General features: G+C 38.4%; 1 protein-coding gene across 1 annotated transcript in view; it reads left to right on the plus strand.

Annotated features, from left to right (window-relative positions):
* Positions 1-217: 217 nt before the first annotated feature.
* FARSB (phenylalanyl-tRNA synthetase subunit beta) overlaps positions 218-17,560 on the plus strand; it is a 36,068-nt gene continuing 18,725 nt past the window's right edge. Inside the window, exons 1-15 of the mRNA XM_053952018.1 lie at positions 218-302; positions 1,295-1,350; positions 2,288-2,442; positions 2,938-3,010; positions 3,272-3,387; positions 3,829-3,979; positions 4,689-4,797; positions 6,999-7,069; positions 8,356-8,417; positions 8,504-8,555; positions 10,095-10,156; positions 10,564-10,771; positions 11,195-11,275; positions 14,262-14,354; positions 15,899-16,016. Coding sequence (XP_053807993.1) covers positions 245-302; positions 1,295-1,350; positions 2,288-2,442; positions 2,938-3,010; positions 3,272-3,387; positions 3,829-3,979; positions 4,689-4,797; positions 6,999-7,069; positions 8,356-8,417; positions 8,504-8,555; positions 10,095-10,156; positions 10,564-10,771; positions 11,195-11,275; positions 14,262-14,354; positions 15,899-16,016 — 1,465 coding nt within the window. The 5' untranslated portion in view covers positions 218-244. The remainder of the gene's footprint in view (positions 303-1,294; positions 1,351-2,287; positions 2,443-2,937; positions 3,011-3,271; positions 3,388-3,828; positions 3,980-4,688; positions 4,798-6,998; positions 7,070-8,355; positions 8,418-8,503; positions 8,556-10,094; positions 10,157-10,563; positions 10,772-11,194; positions 11,276-14,261; positions 14,355-15,898; positions 16,017-17,560) is intronic.

Here is a 17,560-nt window from a genome sequence, read left to right on the forward strand (position 1 = left end):
CTCGCCGCGGGCTGATGTCACCGCCGTAGCTGCCCGCCGCGCTGCCGGGGCTCGGTGCGCCGCCCGCCCCCTCCCCAGGCGCAGGACGGGCTGGGAGCAGCCCCACGGGCGCCCGGGCGCGGTGTCACGGCCCCGGGCAGCGCGGGGCGCGGCGGGCGCGGGCGGAGGTCTGGGGGCGGCCCGCCGGCAGCGCGGCGGGGCCTGGCGGGCGCGCGGCGCAGGCGCAGCGCGGGCCGGGGCCGCCATGCCGACCGTCAGCGTGAAGCGGGAGCTGCTGTTCCAGGCGCTGGGCAGGAGCTACAGTGAGTGCCCGCCGTCCCCGCCGTGCCGCGGGACGCGCCCGCCCAGCACCGCGCTCGCCGGGTGCCGTCGCCGCGGCCCCTCCGCCGCTGCCCGCCCGGCCGGGGCGGAGCCCTGAGCTCCCCCGGTGCCGCCGGCCGAGCTCCGCGTGTCCCGTGTGCCGGGGCTGCTCCGGGGCTCTCGGGAGAGCTCAGGCCTCAGAGCGCGGATGGCTCCCCTGCCGCCTGCTCCTCGCCAGCCCACGGCACGCCAGGCACAGCCGTGTGTTATCCCCGGCCCCTTCAGCACATTGCCCCGACACGCACTGCTTGAACCCAAATCTCTCGGGAAAGTGCAACCACGTGTCTGCGCATGGCGGTTTCTGGTTGGAATGTCACTGTCTGTTTTGGGATCTGGTTAAACGAAGAAGGAGAGAGAAGAGGGGGGAGCAGGCAAAGAGGACAGTGAATAGTGTGGGTTTATTCAGTCCTTTCTTCCCGGCTCAGGAAGCAGAACTGCTCGGCTGAAGGAGCATTCAGGACATGCAGTGGTTTAGACCAGACGGAAGCTGTGGCTCTTCAGACAGCCCGGCGCAGATCTGCATTGTCAGAACAGGGCTGTGTTACTCACAGTTACCACACAGTTGATGCAACCTCTGTAGAAGAGCCTGTCTGATCAGAATAGGAGCACTTGGCAGAAGCTGCCCAGTTATTCCCTTCTGATTTCATTATCTGTCCAAGGAGAGTTGCTCTGACAGACCTGGCTGAGGAGCTGAGCTCCAAAGATCAAAAGCTCTCCCTTGTGACTGTCAGAATACCACGGCAATAAATCAAATATGTACTGAAGAAGCTGCTGTTCAGATACAAATATAATGAAAAGTCTTTAAATTACTTTTACCATATTCTTTTTTTTCCAAATTAGCATTTTTATCATGTTTGAAAACATTCTAAACACACACACAAAAATTAGGTCTGAGGCCTGCTTATTAACCAAAATTCACCCTCTTCCTTCACAGCGGATGAAGAATTTGATGAGCTTTGCTTTGAGTTTGGTTTGGAGCTTGATGAAATTGTAAGTAATGTTTTTATTTGTTGCTTTTGAGTAGGTGTAGCATACTGACAGCACTGATTTTTGGTAAGAGTTCATATGGCATTGTTTCCAGCATATCCCCTGTTACAATGTTGTAATGGACTGTATTAACACAGATGTTTTGAATCTGGAAAAAAACCCTCAGATTTACAAAAGTTACTGATTTGGAAGCAAAAGACTCCAAGATGGCATATTGCAATACTTCCTGGAGGTCAGCACTCTGTGCCCCTTGATCTTCAGTCTCAGGCACCATTTTATTTAGCAGCGTTAATATGGCCACAGAACATGTATTGATCATGTTTTACAAGATCTGTTTGGTTTTGTTTGATAAGCAGTCATCTGTGCAATATCCACAAAAATTACATTTGTCTTGGACCTTTTTACCTGAGTTGTAACTAATTTATACTTAATGTTTTGATTTAGATTCTGTACTTGTGGAAATTTGCTGGTCCTGATAACTCTGTCTGTGCAAATCTTGTTCAAGTAGACCTGTTTTGGTTTTGCCATTTAATTTTAATTCATTGGCTTTTTAATGACATTTATCAAAAGACATCTGAACATCATGTTATGCTTTATTTCAGAATAAATTTGATTATGACAAGTTATTTGCCAATCTATTGCCAAATATAAGGTCTCAGATCTCTACTGGGATCTAACATCCTGAAGGTTCTTGCTTCTATAATATTTTTTTCTTACAATTAAAATTTTAATACTGAATTTTTCTTTTGGTACACTGCCATACGATTTCTGAATTTAAGGTTTTATGTCATTTCTTTTGTTTGGTGTGTCCATTTGCTGTATAAATGCAAATTACAGTGTTAAACTTCTAATTAATACAGTTTCTCCTGTCATATCACTATCATACTGCTGTCAATGATAAGATATATCAGGTTAAAGCCACATTTTTGCTTAATTTCAGACATCTGAGAAGGACATTATAAGTAAAGAAAAGGGTGAAGAAAAGGCCAAAGGTGCATCTGATGTGGTTCTCTATAAAATTGATGTTCCTGCCAACCGCTATGATCTGCTTTGCCTGGAAGGGTTGGTCCGAGGACTGCAGGTCTTTAAGGAAAGGTCAGGCAGAGCTGTGAGATTTCTGTGTTGTTTGTTGAAATATGGGTCAATTTCTGGTCAGTAAACAGAACTTCCTACTTGCTTGCATTTGGAGTATGATTACATATGTAGATGAGATTCATCTACATGTTCCTCTGGAGAGGATAGACCAGCATGTTATTGGGTTTTGTATCTGTTCTAAAACGTTTTAAATTGCTGTTCCATTTGAGACTTATCCTCTGTAAAGAACTCCTGTAGAGACACTTCTTTGTGATCCTTTGTAATAAATACCAAACCAAATAATTTATTTCCCTTTTCTGCAATGACTTTATCTTGCTGAGTTCTTCCTTTCTAGTTCAGTAATCTGGTGATGATCCCATAAAAAACAGGTTTTGCACATTTAGCTAAATATATGCCAAGAAACGTTACCAAGAAAGTTTTCTACGTATAATTCCTGCTACATTTCTAGAGTTTGCTGCATTTCAGCTACAAACTTACTTCTGGTTTTGTTTTTAGGATAAATCTCCCTAGGTTTGAAAAGATAATACCAGCTGAGGGTGAAGGTCAGAGGCTGATTATCACTGAACAGGTAAAAGTGTTTACTGCACCTCTGTAAATGCATTGAGAGTTGCTGAAGCAGAAAGATCCATATCAGTAAAAGCAGTGAGACTGGAAATCTTATTTGCAGAACAAGAGCTAAAGATATTTAAATATCTCTACTAGTTGTGATCTATTCTTTGGAATGAGGAGGGGGAGGAACAATAGAACCTAGTAGCAGATCAAATCAAAGTTTCAGATGCAGCTCAGAACAAATCTCTTGAAATCTGCGTGCTGCTGTTGTAAATTGCAGACTGCCCAGATCCGGCCTCACGCTGTAGCTGCTGTCCTCCGAAATATAACTTTTACCAAGGACCGGTATGACAGTTTCATCGACCTCCAAGAGAAACTACACCAAAATATTTGCAGGTTCGTGCTTAATTTTAAAGTAATGTATAGTGTCTGTGTGTATGACTTTATCACATGTTAAAACTGCACATCCTTATTGCAGAGAAGTGTTATGGTTATGCCAGGGGAAATTTTCTATAGGATCTCTCTTGATCCTTCTCATTTCCTTGCCTGTTCTTGTCTGCTGCCAATATTGTTCAACATAAATAGCTGTTACAGTTCATTCAGCAGTTGAGGCAGAAGTGTTTAGCAACATTCCCACTGGGTTTGCCTTGACAGTTGTGTTGCTATTCATAATAATATTTATTAAAATGTTATTCATCAAATAATTTCTAGGCTTCTCAGAATTATCCTTCTGCTTTTTCAGTAAGCTCTGCGAATGCATAGAAATATAGAGCATAATACTCTAAGAAACTCCAAGTATTATTAGTAAAAACATTCTTTTGCCTTCTTTATTTCTAGGAAAAGAGCATTAGTAGCAATAGGTACCCATGACTTGGACACCATCACTGGTCCATTTACTTTTACAGCCAAAGCACCTTCTGAAATTAAATTTAAGCCCCTGAGTCAATCCCAGGAGTACACGGCCTCACAAATTATGGATCTGTATAGGGTAAGTGGAATTTTTCAGACTCGTTGCACTAAATGAGGGAGATGAATTTCCAAGGTTAAATATCTCTCATATCCTTGTTATTAGCAGTTGTTCTTACAAATAAAACACAGCTGTCTTCTGTAGCTTAACAGCCATTGAACATTCCATATTTTGCTTATCACGTTGGTAAACATATACTGGCCCTGAAGACAAATCCTCAAGTATCTCTGACTAAAACGTAAGAGAGCTCAGAAACAAGAGAGACTAAAAGGAAATTAGGTTTTTGGTACAGCACATACTTATGTCATTAGAACAAATGTAAATTTTGAATCAAATTTAGGTATGTGTCAGTATCCAGGAATGTATAACTACAACATTACAGTGCTAATTTTTATCACTTTTAAGAAGAGTTCCTATAATAGACTAAGGATATTTGGCAATGTTTGTGTGCTGTGGTGAACAAGGGTATCATTTGGACAGAATGGCCTACATGTTTGAAAGAATCCTTAAATAATCTGCAGCACTTCTGAAGGAAACCAAAAATCCAGTTCTTTAATTTCAGACTTTTCCTGCTGCTGGGAGCAAACACACTTTACTAGTAAAGTACCTAAGTCTAACCCAATCCTTCCCACCTTCAGAATTCCCCTTAATCACTCACCAAAGGATTGTGGCTCTATGGAAGTCCACCTGTGAGCTGAAGTGAAGTTCAGTTTGTGCTTTGTTTCTCCAGACTGACAGCCACCTTCGGCACTATTTGCACCTGATTGAAAACAAGCCACGTTATCCTGTCATTTATGACAGCAATGGGGTTGTTCTGTCCATGCCACCAATCATCAATGGTAAGATTAATTTGTGACTGCTGTGTACTGTTAATGCTGGTTTTTGTGTGAATTAGTGTCTGACAGAAATGCTGTCATAGGGATTATTATGTTTTCTTAAAATTGTTTCACTGACAGTTTCATAAGTCTTCTTTCAGTTTAAAGGTAGTCAGTTTTTTTTTTTTTTTGCTCTCCCCCTAGGCTGCTAGTGTTCCTTTTTCTCATCTTCATCAGAAGGGTTAAAAGTCCTACTGCAAACCTCTGCATTGAGCTTCTCATACTCTTCCCCAGCTCAATAAAGTTCCCTTTGACAGGAGCTTCTGTTAGTAAAAAAAATTGTTTAGCTAAAAGAGGCCAGCAAGAAGTTATTTTGTAAAGTGGTAAGGGTAACTGGTAACTGCAACTTTGTACTCCATTTTATGAGGTCACAGCAGGGAACTTACCAGCCATGGGACCTATTTCTCTATGGATCCTATTGCTGTCTCATGAAGTGATTTCAGGAGACTTTAATTGCATTAAAAGAATAAATTGGTCTAGACTATTTTTTGCATTGTTTCTAAATATGGGTTTCCTCTGAATGCAAAAGAAACCATGGGTGATTTTTGAGAACCAAATTAACTGAAGCCATTTAATGGCATGACAAGAATTACTCCTTAAATAAAGATAATTCAGTATACCTTTATACTGAAATATAGGTCAGAAATCAGTAGATTTCCCTACACTGACCAATAAATCTGCAGTGATAATCTCTTTGGATGTATGCTTCCTAATAGACCTTATCCAGCTAACCCAAATCTTCTTAAAAGGCAGCTCAAACTCCCTGGCAGGGACTAGTAACAGTAACTGTTCTGAATTGAAGATGCTGTCAACCACTGTGCCTGATCCTTCTTTGTTAGTTTCATTCCAATTTAGGGGCATTCCCTGTATAAGCACTCCATAGTGTTTATATTTTATCAATTAAAAAGGTTGAGCTAAATTTAACACCTGCCTCTGCTTTAGAGAATAGTATCAAAGAGAGGCTTCCAGGTCAGAGGTGCTTTTTAAACAGATAATGCAAGTAAACATCTGTATTGGTTGTTTGGATTATCTACAAGCACTGAAGTGAAGGCGTGTATTTGCTTTGAAGCAAATCCAGAGATGCTGACTACATTCCATCTGCAAAGAGATACAGCACAGCTGTTAGGGAGTACAAGATCCCTCAGTCCTAAGTCCCTCAGTCCCTTCAGTCTGGCTATGACCTCATTTCTCAGATAGGAAACTAAAACAGAGAAGCTAAGTCAGGGTCAAACAAAGGAAGCAGGAATTCCCCATGTATATCCTAATGCTTTCTTTGGCTCTGGTGGGGTGCATCTGCATTAATGAATGGCTCAAGGAAAGGCAAGAAGGACAAAGAGGCTGGATTTGAAATGATCCCACAAGGTTCTAGCACGGTGTGTGCCCATTCCTGCATGGTTCCCAGCCATGGAATTCACCCCAGGTGTGCACTGCCCATCTGTACCTAACAGGCAGATTGAGATCTCTGTACAGCTGCTCCAGATTACTTGTGCTTTACTAACAGACCCCACTTTTGTAAGGAACCAGCTACTGAGGGCTTTCACATCCAGTTTGCAAAAGAGACACTTCAGGTGCTTCTTCCAGATAAGAAAAAATTTGAGTGCAACAGGGATGTGCTTCAGTGCACACATCATAACTCCCAGTATAGACAAAGCAAATTCATGCCTAGAAGGGACCCATACTAGGACCTAAATCACTACTGTAGAGCAACCTATAGGGTATCAGCAGTGTCAGGAGACCACAGAATGACTATTGATAGTCATTAGTCTAAATCACTTTTTAAAATCCATTTCATTTGTTCCTGCCCAAGGAAATTACATACATCACTGAACCCAGGGAAGATGGGATGCTGTGGCAGTGCAGAGCCCTTTGCTAACAGCAGATGGCCACTGTTCTGTTAGCTGGCTTTTCCAGCTGGGTGCCAGGATACTGAAGATCCCTGTGTCTTGCAGTGTAAAGCATAACCCAGTCAGTGTGTCTGATCTGCCTTTTTCCTTTTCTTTGATTCATAAATTCAAATATTAAAAGAGCTGCTATTCTGCCAACAACTGTGAATGTTGGTGCAGTTAGACAGTGGCTTTTTTGATCTTTCTGACACAAAATCAGTATCAGTGCTATTGCAATAAGACTAATATTTCTTAACATGTTTTTGTTTTCACATGTTTTAGGAGATCATACAAAAATAAGGCTAAATACCAGAAATGTGTTTATTGAATGTACAGGCACAGATATTACAAAGGTAAATTAATCTTTCCTGCTTTTGATATGCTTTAACATAATTGTTTTCCCTTTGGATAATAGAGCTCCAATACAAAGAGCTAAATCAACAAAGCATTTCTTGTATGGAGCCAACCTTCCCATACAAAAGTTGTAGGACTATGGAATTCCCTGGGAACAATTTCAGGCTTGCTCTATAGATAGCATTGTGTTTTCAGTGAATTTTGATTTTACTGTATCTTTATGTTGACACTAAGTGTTCAGCTTGTATGAGAAAATAATTCAAGTAAATTAGAGACTGTTTGTTCTTTTTGAGCACTTTTTCCAAATCTGAAAGGCTTAGAAAAGAGTAAAATTTACTAAGACTTCCTGTTTTGGCAGAACACTATTTGTAAAGATTCATTTTGTCTCCTACTGAAAATTTGGTCTGAGGGAAGAATGACGAGAATTTTTCCACGTAGTTGTCTTTATCAAGCAGGGATACTATGCAAATAATTGCTAAATTCAAGTCTTTCCATATGCAAATTCTGTAACTCAAAGCTGAAGCATGAAAGCCAAGTTCTTGAATCTAGGTTGTGCATTCATTGATAATTTCTTAAAGTGTGTAACTTGATGCTTAAGAGCAAAACTGCATTTAACTTACTCTACTACAAAATGGTATGTTAACAACACAAATAAATTTGCATGTTGGGGAGTGGCTTTTAAGCAAGCTAATAAATAACTATTTCTTGCTACTGCTTGTCTTGATAGTGAAAATAAATATAGTGTTGGGCTGTTTATGTGAAGGAAATTACACTGTCAGGCATCAAAAAAATCCCTTTGTGGATTAAGAAGTTCATCTGAATCTCATTATTATGTTCCATTATACTAACCTCTTAAAATATTAACTGTAAAACAAAAAAAAAATTGCAAACGAGGTTATTTGATAATGTATTGCTAAGCAATGCAGTCCTTCAGCCTCTCCCTTCTCTCTTGAACTTCAGTAAAATGTCTAATTAGACAGGTTAGGAAGACCAGTTCCAAATGGTAATAAAAACCCTGTGTTTCTAAAGAATAGAGTCTAAAAAAGATATACAAATACTTTAGAACCTTGAAAACCAAAGATTTTCAAGCTTTTGCACAAATGTCTGCATCAGAAGGAAAATATTTTTTAAAATTCAGTCTAGTATTCCAGACTGTTAGGAAATTAGAATAGAATTAAGAGGGTGTGAGATGAGATATTTTCCCCTGTTTTTTGTTAAGATATTTTGTCTACTTCAACGCATGTATATGACAGATTTCAATGTGATTTTTATGTTTGCTTTGTAGGCAAAAATTGTTCTTGATATTATAGTCACGATGTTCAGTGAATATTGTGAGAAGCCATTCACGTGAGTATAAATCTCCAGGCAGAGGGACATTACATTTGGGCCATGTGTTAAAAACAGTTGTACTTATATTTTTCTGTCTCTCTCAGTGTTGAAGCAGTAGAAGTGGTTTATCCCAATGGGAAGACCCACATCTATCCGGTAAGCACAGCATTAGGGTATCTCTGTGTCCTCAGAGAGAGGGCTTGATTCACCAGATGTGAATTTCACCAGATGTGAAATTCATCATAATTCAATAATCTGGTAAGAGTGACATTGTTTCCTTTTCCTGCAGTGGCAGCATGTGCTGGTTCTGAAGTGTAGTGTAAAATCCCAGCTTGGACTTTCTCTATATTAGTGAGTCAGAACCTCCTCTAACCCCACAAAAAATAACTCCAGCTCTAGCTTTTCCTTGTCAAGGAAAGTAATTCTGAAGCTCCATTGAATTATGATGAGGTTAAAAATACACTATTATAGTTTAGAGTGCCTGTGATAGGAACCTTTTCAGGAACAAGTAAAGATTGCAATCAAAGGTCATCATCTGTGTCTAAAGCTTTTAAAACCTACACGTTCCAAATCAGGAAAAATGAATGCAGGAAGAGGTCCTTCAGCCTTAAGCCTATGGACAACTGAAATCAGCCTCAGCATAATGTACTTATCAGATCTGGAAGCTTTAATGCCCTTCAGTTAAAATAACCTTGTAACACTGCGTTTTTCAGTCTCTCACTTTACAGACACCAACTACGTAGAGGTCTAAAAGGCAGAATGTTGACTTCAAGTTCATTTCAGACCCCAGATAGATCTGTTCACAGTAATGGAGTCTCACATTTTTATTCTCTTAATAAGTATAAAGAAAGCAATTCCTCCTTTTTCCTGAAAGTAACTGAAGACAGATCTGGTTGAGTTCATAAAATCAGATATACCAAGGGAGTACAAACTGTTCAGAGGGAAAGAAACTTATTTTTGCTGAGAGGTTTTCTAGTGTCATTTTAGCTTGTTCTTTTCACAATGTCAGTTTTAATCACGAGAGGTAAGATGTAGAATCCTGAAAAGATATCCAACAAAACAGAAATCTCTGCAGTAACCAAAGGAGCTTCCCTAGATAAAATAGAGAAAAAGCCCCCAAGTTTCAGATGCTATGGTTTTTAAGGATTTTTATATCAAGAAGTTTAGAAAGACATGAAGTACATAAACACATATAAAATATCTTCCTTAAATACATTGCACACTTGCTAAGTAAAACACTGGTAGGTATTTGTGTGCCAATAAAGAAATAGAAAGTTTTCCTTCCTTTTCCTCCTAAAAGTCATTTGATCTGTACAAGACCATGAGATCTTATGCATGACCATTCTGTGCTTTAGGGCTTTGACTTAGGATGAACTCACTAGAAACTCACCAGAAACTTTCAGTGACTCCGTTACTTGCATGTATCAGAAATTATCGGAAATTTCAATAGCAGGGATTTCATGCTGCATTCACCCTTCCAGCTTAACCAAGAACAGCTTTTGCATCTCATAGTAGAGTATATTTTCAACAATCCTGTTAACTTCAGAATGTTAAATATAGCCTAATATTCCACATTTGTCTTCTGTGGGTGTCATTTTAGTATAGCAATTAGAAGCTATATGACTGAGATTGAATCCTCTTAGGTAGGAATGGCAGGCACTGTATGTGCTTAAAATCTTTGTCTTTCTTTTTTAGGAGCTGGCTTATCGAACAGAGAAGGTGAAACCTGAATACATTAACAAGAAAGTAGGAATCAGGTGTGTTACTGCAAATGAAAACAGTTTTTATTAGCCATGACAAAGGTACTAGAAGACATTGATTATTGCATTGTTTTAAAAATGTTTAGACTTTGTGTATTTTTTTTATCAAAAATTCAGGGGTCATCTTGGGTAATTAGATTGACTCTGTAACAGAGAGTCTGCTTTCAGAGAAAGTAAATGATTATTTATGGCTTTACACAAAAGTTATGAAGTAAAGGAAAATGACCATCATGAGTGAGAATCTGAGCTAGTTCTGTTTGAATGGTAAGTCTGTGTACAGTGCATAAAGCACTTGCAGATTGTTCAGGATATGAGGCAATGCAGAAAAAACTCACTGATTACTTTACAAAGCCAGTCAATACAGTGCAAAATCCATAAATGACCACTCTCTTGTTTTGTTTCAGTGAAACTCCATCAAGCCTGGCAAAGCTGCTGACTAGGATGTGTTTGAAGTCACACGTCACAGGGAATGGGAACCATATAGAGATTGAAATCCCTCCTACCAGAGCAGACATTATCCATGCCTGTGATATCGTAGAAGATGCAGCAATAGCTTATGGTTATAACAACATTCAGATGGTGATTCCGAAAACGTACACCATAGCTAATCAAGTAAGATTGCCCCTTCAAATGAATGCTCTGTTGTCAGTAAATGACTGCTGCATGCCAGAAGGGCTTTGGGGAAAACAGAACCTAGGAATTAAATATTTTGACATGCTTTGCCTTGAGAAGTATTTACCATGGATGGGATACAAAACAGATGCCCCACTGATTTGAATAAGTCTAAGACCAGTGGTTGCTGGTACTTGAAAAAAGACAGGGTTTAAGTAGGGAGCCCATATTAAATCTCTAATTGGGAGATTCATTTCCTCAGGCAAGCCTAAAGGCAGCTGGCTAATGCTTTCAAAAATTTTAAGCACACAAGCATAGTCCCTCCCTAGTGAATTCACCATCGTGTAACAGGCAGAATCACCTCGGGAAAGAATAGCAAAATGCTTTTAGATGGAAGCTGAAAACTGTTTTGTTTCATTTTAGCTCCCCCTCAATAAGTTCACAGAACTTCTGAGAGTGGACTTGGCAGCTGCTGGATTCACTGAAGCACTCACTTTTGCCCTGGTATATTACATTGATTTCATATTTTTCTTAATTGCACGTTTGAACAGTGATGCAATCAGAACTGCAGAGGGTGGTCTGAGGATATGTTATTGTATAAATGTACCAGTATCATCCAGTACTGTTTTGGCAGCTAATTGTTTACTAGGGCTTTGGAACCACAATATAATATTTGGTGAGTTTGTAGGTCAGAGAAGTTAAATGAGTCACTCTTAATGTGGTATGTAGTTCTAAGTATAGAGAGGGAAAGAGCTGCTGAAGGACTGGTTTTAGTTTAACTTGATAGGATGAAATTGTAAGACAGCAAATCTCTCTCAAGACTTTGGTCACCAGATGTGAAATTCATCATAATTCAATAATCTGGAAAAACAACATGAAAATTTAGTACTTTGTGGTGGGTATTCCTACAATGTATTGAGATTTACCTGTTTCTATATTTTTCTTTAGTATTGTCATTTGCCCACGATTCCTTGCATTAGATAATTTCAGTCTGCAAAGAGCTTATTTTAAGAATACCCATAAAAAAGTTACAACACACAGACACTAAAGGGACATCCTTTGTAAATTTCACTACAGGTAGGGTTTTGAATATAGATAACAAATAGATATATAGTATATCGATAACAAATATAGATAAAAAATATAGCATTGTTATCACTGGGTTTAAGGTATTATTTGTTACAGCCACGCCAGTAGTCTTTCACCAAGAATTAGGACTCTGAAGCAGCAAGTGCCACTGTGGTACTAACTGATGCCATAATTTGTACTATGGAAATTACACAGCAGGATTGTTATGCTAAAATAGAATGTACAGTAGGAAACAACATCTCTGTCGTGGCCACTTGCTCATGCCCCTTAGCTGTGAACTGGATCAGAGAACCTGATCTGCTATTAAAAACAAAGAAGTTAAATATGCTCCTATGCCCTCCAAATGTATATGGAACCGTCCATATATGGAGACTGGCATAGGCTGCTATTGAAAATATACTATACATTTTAAAAAATCCTTTCTGTTGCAAGATCTGCTCAGAGCCTTTGCCTGAATGTCCAGTTTGTGCACATTTTAGCATATGGGGAGCTATCATCACATGTTCTGTTAAAGTCTCTGTGGAACTTGTCAACTGCTTCCTGAACCTAAAACTTACTAGATGGCCAGAGGTATAAATCCTTGAAAATACACAACCTCTTAATATAAGAGAGAGTGGTCTGCTCACAGACTGTTTTTTACTAATTTACTCAAATATTTTAAGATGCAGCATTTCAGGCTCCTAAAACACTTCTGATAGTTGGAAAGTTCAGGTATTGCAACCAGATTTAGTAATTTGAGTGGACTGAATAAAACTTTAACACCTTCAGATTTCGCAGAGCTTCAAAAGCAAAATTTGGTCTCATTCTAAAAAATATATTCCAGTTTTAATATTTGGTTATTAAGTCAAGTAACCAGGACAATAAAGTAGTATTGTGCTGCAGTGCTAATATCTGACAGAGGTATTCAGGCCTGTGGTTACTACCATGTTGAGGAAACAGTACATATAGTCAAGCTTTTAAAGTTTTTCTTTATTCAATAATATTATTATCCAAAATTAATATTTCCTAATTCATTATTCATTTTTGAGTGCTGCACTCTTGCTTGATTCTTTGAACACATAGTTCATTTTTTTCAGCACTAAATAGGTAATATGTCTGGAATATTTAATATATTGCTACAACTGAGAGCCTTTAGGAACTGCAACAGCAGAATTTTTGAAGGTCATGCAGTGTGCCATGGTATCACATTTCATATTTGTATTTCTGCTGTGGCAGGATGAAACTCACAGTCTGCTGTGTCCCCAGCACTTTATTAATTGAGGCTTATGACTTTGATAACTCTGATATAATTTATGCTACAAGATTCTGTACCCCAGTGTTACATGACAAACACTCCTTGTGTATTTGTGCACTCAGTCAGTTTCTTGGGTAGAGCCCCAGATTACACTTGCACACAATAACATTGCCTTCTGTGAGGAGCTCTAGTTTAGCAAGAATCCATGTAGTTAAATCACAGTAACATACTGTAATTTAGATAAACATCTGAAAACTGTTTAACACAGTTCTCTCCTCCTAAGTTCAGCATTCCTTGTGTTGTTTGGGATTTTTTTCATGGTTATTCAATAATCCACTTTTTCAGATGGTATCATCTGCTCATTTTTCTCACAGTTGGTCTATCAAAACACTTTGTGTGTGCTGCCAGTGCAAAGGGAGCACTTCTGGGAGACTGCAGTACACAAGCAAATCCTCAATTACATGCCTAATCTGCTTCTGGATTCTTTATTACTCTAATAAAGCTATAAATTCTGGAAATCTGAAGTGTGGATCTTAGAAGTATCATCTGTTGCAGTATGTGCAGAGACATTGGCTGAGCCTGATAAAGTGAATGCATATTGTTTACTGACCAGCTTAAAAATACACCTTTAGTATACAGGCTTTAAAAACACTTCAACCCCAAAAATTGAACAAACTACAAGAATCTTATGCAGCTCTGAAAGTTGAAGGCTGGGCCATATGAGCTGTTTTTCATAGACAGCACTGTACTTTATGTAAGTGTCCCTCAAGGGATTATTTTACTTTGTGTGAAAGAACAGATACCAGTCTCTCTACAAGAGCTATTTTCAGAATAAAATACTTCAACCACTGCAAGTCAGGCTGCAGAATCTGAGCCTGTTTTTAAAATAAATGGCAACAATCCATGACAGAAGCCTAAATAAGCACTTGCCTTTTTTTTTTTTTAACCCAGCTTTATTTTATTTAGTAATTAACATTTGTAAATAAACCAGTTTGCCTACTTAGTCTTAAGACTAGGGCTTAATTTGTATTATGAGTGTTACGTGTGAGAGGCTATATTATGGGGCAGTGCTACAATTCCATTGTTCATTCTTGATATCAGATTTCATCATTGGCTTACTGTCTGTTTTAACTACTTGACCTTGACAGGTTTTTGTCTCATTTTCAGTGTTCTCAAGAAGATATTGCAGATAAGCTTCGCACGGACATCTCTGCAACAAAGGCCGTGCGCATAGCAAACCCCAAAACAGCAGAATTTCAGGTGAGGTCATTCACATTTTGAAAGCACTATTCTCATGGGTTCTGTATTTAAAAGGAGAGAAAGGGACCTACAGGAAATGAAATTTATAAACTGTAGGCTACATTTCCTGCATTAAAGAGCTTGTGTATATTTACGTGCTGAACGTGTCATCTTCTGTTACTCCACTGAGAAATCTCTCTTCTGCTGTGAAATACTATCAGCTTTTCAAGAAAGCAAAGTACCATACTCTGTGTCAGAATATGGCAAAACTGAGCAGTCTTACTGCAGAAAATCCCAGATGGTTGATCAACTCCCTTATCTAGAAAACCTATTCAGCATAGAAGGAACTATTAGACTTGGCAATCTCTAAACATCCTGAGCTTTGGGTAGGGAACATTTGGGTTGTTTTTTTTTTTAAATATTGATCATTATTATTCTTGGTTTGTTGTTTTTTTTTTTTTAAATTCTGTCATGCTCTTGTAGTATTTTAATATTTCTTTCTAGATAATTTGATCTTATATAGAGCAGAAAGTGAGAGCTCAAGTATGGTATTCTTAACAATTCTGAAAATACCAAAGAGTGTTCCCATAGGTTTTATATTTCTTTTCAAGAATGTTGTTGGTTTTTTTAAGATGCTTTCTTTATTTTACAAGGAACTTAAATTTAGAGGCCCTTTTTTTTCTTTCTAGCCTAAGAAATACAAAGATAAACTCACTTTAGAAAGGTTTTGAAAAGTTTCAGGAGTCTGTGAGGTATTAATATTTTGTGATTTGTGTTTTTTTTCCCTTAAGACCTTCAGTACATCTAATTTCTCTGAGTTTCTGAAATACCTTCCTAGATATTATCTCTAATATTGATGACAGTCTTCTGCTGCTCTGAGATTCAAGAACAGAATTTTTGCACACCTTCTATTTGGTACCACAAATCAGCAGTCGTGCAAGACACTGTTGGAACCTGTTCAGACCATTACCACCTGTTCATTTCTATCATTTAGCATGGTGATTACAGTGAGAAATATAGAATGTACCCCCAACAAACAATCAAGTGTGAACAAAAAGAGAAAATATGGCAGCCTCTCTAGCCAGATACAATTTCAGACTCCTGTTCTTTCAAGACTGCAGGCCTTTGCAGTAGCAGTGCTGCTAAGCAGGGTTACATAGCATTTTCCTATACTGTAAAGATAACATTTTAAATAACACTTGATATTTCCAAAACTGCACTTAGAATTTGCCTTTTGTATAAGTGAGAGTAAATTAATGGGATTTTTTTTTCAATTTCTGTATTTTTTCTATGCTGCACTGCAACTCAGCCACCTGTAAAATGGTACCAGTTCTTAAGCTCACATATGAACTCTTTGAGAAAATGCAGCATAAAGAATATGGAGAGAATGTACATTTTCAGGTTTAAAAATTATAAATCAAAGTTGCTTAAATGTAAGAGATGAGTGCAGTATTTGCACTTGACTACTTTTAAATTCTTGTTATGAATGGACAAAACAAAAAAAATGAAGAAAACGAGATATTTTGGAAGGTATTTGACTTGCAGCATCTCTGTTTGTCCTGCAGGTGGCACGTACAACCCTCCTTCCTGGGCTGCTGAAAACTATTGCTGCCAACAGAAAGATGCCCTTGCCTCTCAAACTCTTTGAGATTTCTGACATTGTAGTAAAAGATCCTAGTACAGGTAAGAAGAAAAAAGTTCCTCAGAATCTTTGATAATAGAAATACATTTACATACCAAATGGTAATGGTAAGTAAATCTGTATTTCCTTTAAAATAGGCATTTCCATAATAATAGCAATTCCATACTACAGTGGGGTTTTGTATTAATGTGCACAGCACAAGATGTAAGAGCTTGGTTTACAGGCTGGATTTTAGAGTGGCAGGAAATATTGTTCATTTTAGATGCTCTCTCAAAAGTGTAAGGAGGTACACTGCAACTATTTTTAGGCATCTAAATATTCCTTAAAATCTGTCACAGATACTGAAAAACTGCAAACACAAAGACAATTTTGCACCAAAAAATAATCTGCTCTAAATTGCCTGTGTTGATGTGCCTATTTTTCTTGCTCTTAATCTAGTGTTCCTTTGTATTCTTATCAGGACTGTAATTGATATTCTTATCAGGGATGTATCTCATGAAAGAAACAACCTGCTGGTAGTGTTTGCAAGTGGCACAAACCCTGGAAAGCAGAAATACCAAAGGCATGCTGCTGTTGCAGTTCTAGAGCCTGTTCAGGCCACTGCAGTTTCAGTGATGTGCAGGGCTGTGCCAGCTGGAAAGCAGAAGCCTGGCAAGAGCAGGTTCTATTTACAGGCAGATTCTATCCCAGAGAGCAGTTACTCAGAGGAAGATTTTGGGGTCAATGTGTCTCAACATGAATCCCATTTCCATCATCTTTAAACAGGTTTGCTTGTATTTGTTCTCCCAAATTATTTTCTGAGAAGCTGATAACTGATGTGAAGAATGGGATTGGTAGCAGAGATACAGGGTAGAGAATGGAAAAGTCTGTGTAAAAAACTGTATCCATAAATAAAAAGCTCCACAGTATGAAATTTAATGAGAATTAATAAAAATATTGTCCTTATCTTTCCACTTCATCCAACTATGCTAAGAAAGCATGGCTGCCTTGGCCATGTAATCTTAATTGTTGTAAGTGAATCAGGCAAAGCAGCTCTCTTCACTTTCCAAAAGCTTCAGTGAAATCCTTCCTGTGTTTTGGGGCCTCTTTCATTGATTTCACTGTATATGATCAAAATTTCAAATTACCTTTATCTGGAAAAATATATCACAGTAAAATGAACTGCAAAAACGGATTTTTAAATGTTCAAAATTGCCTAAATTTTACTGATTCAAGTCTTTATCTATGGTCTATTGAGAGAAAAGGAGTGCCCAAGCTACAAGTTTTGGGAGGAGTTGAATGGAGCTTTGCCTCAGTAAAAAGGCTGACATTACTTTAAATTCAGTGGTAGCAATGGTTCTGTTGCTTCATTATCTGGTTTCAGATTTTAGTGGTGATGTTTAAAGTGTCTGGAATCTGCAAACCAAAGTTTTATATAAGGCCTAAACAAAATGGCAAGTAAATTGCTTTGGTGATGAATTTAATTGGTAGATTACCTTTTTTCCTTTTTGAAGGAAAAAAGAGCCTTGCCAAGCAAAACAAGCAGTTTTAGCAAACCATGTAGGCTCTTTTTTATTAAATACAGACAGTTTGGTGGTGCGGCTCA

Source organism: Vidua chalybeata, chromosome 10 (genome assembly GCF_026979565.1).
Source record: "Vidua chalybeata isolate OUT-0048 chromosome 10, bVidCha1 merged haplotype, whole genome shotgun sequence".
NCBI lineage: Eukaryota > Metazoa > Chordata > Aves > Passeriformes > Viduidae > Vidua > Vidua chalybeata.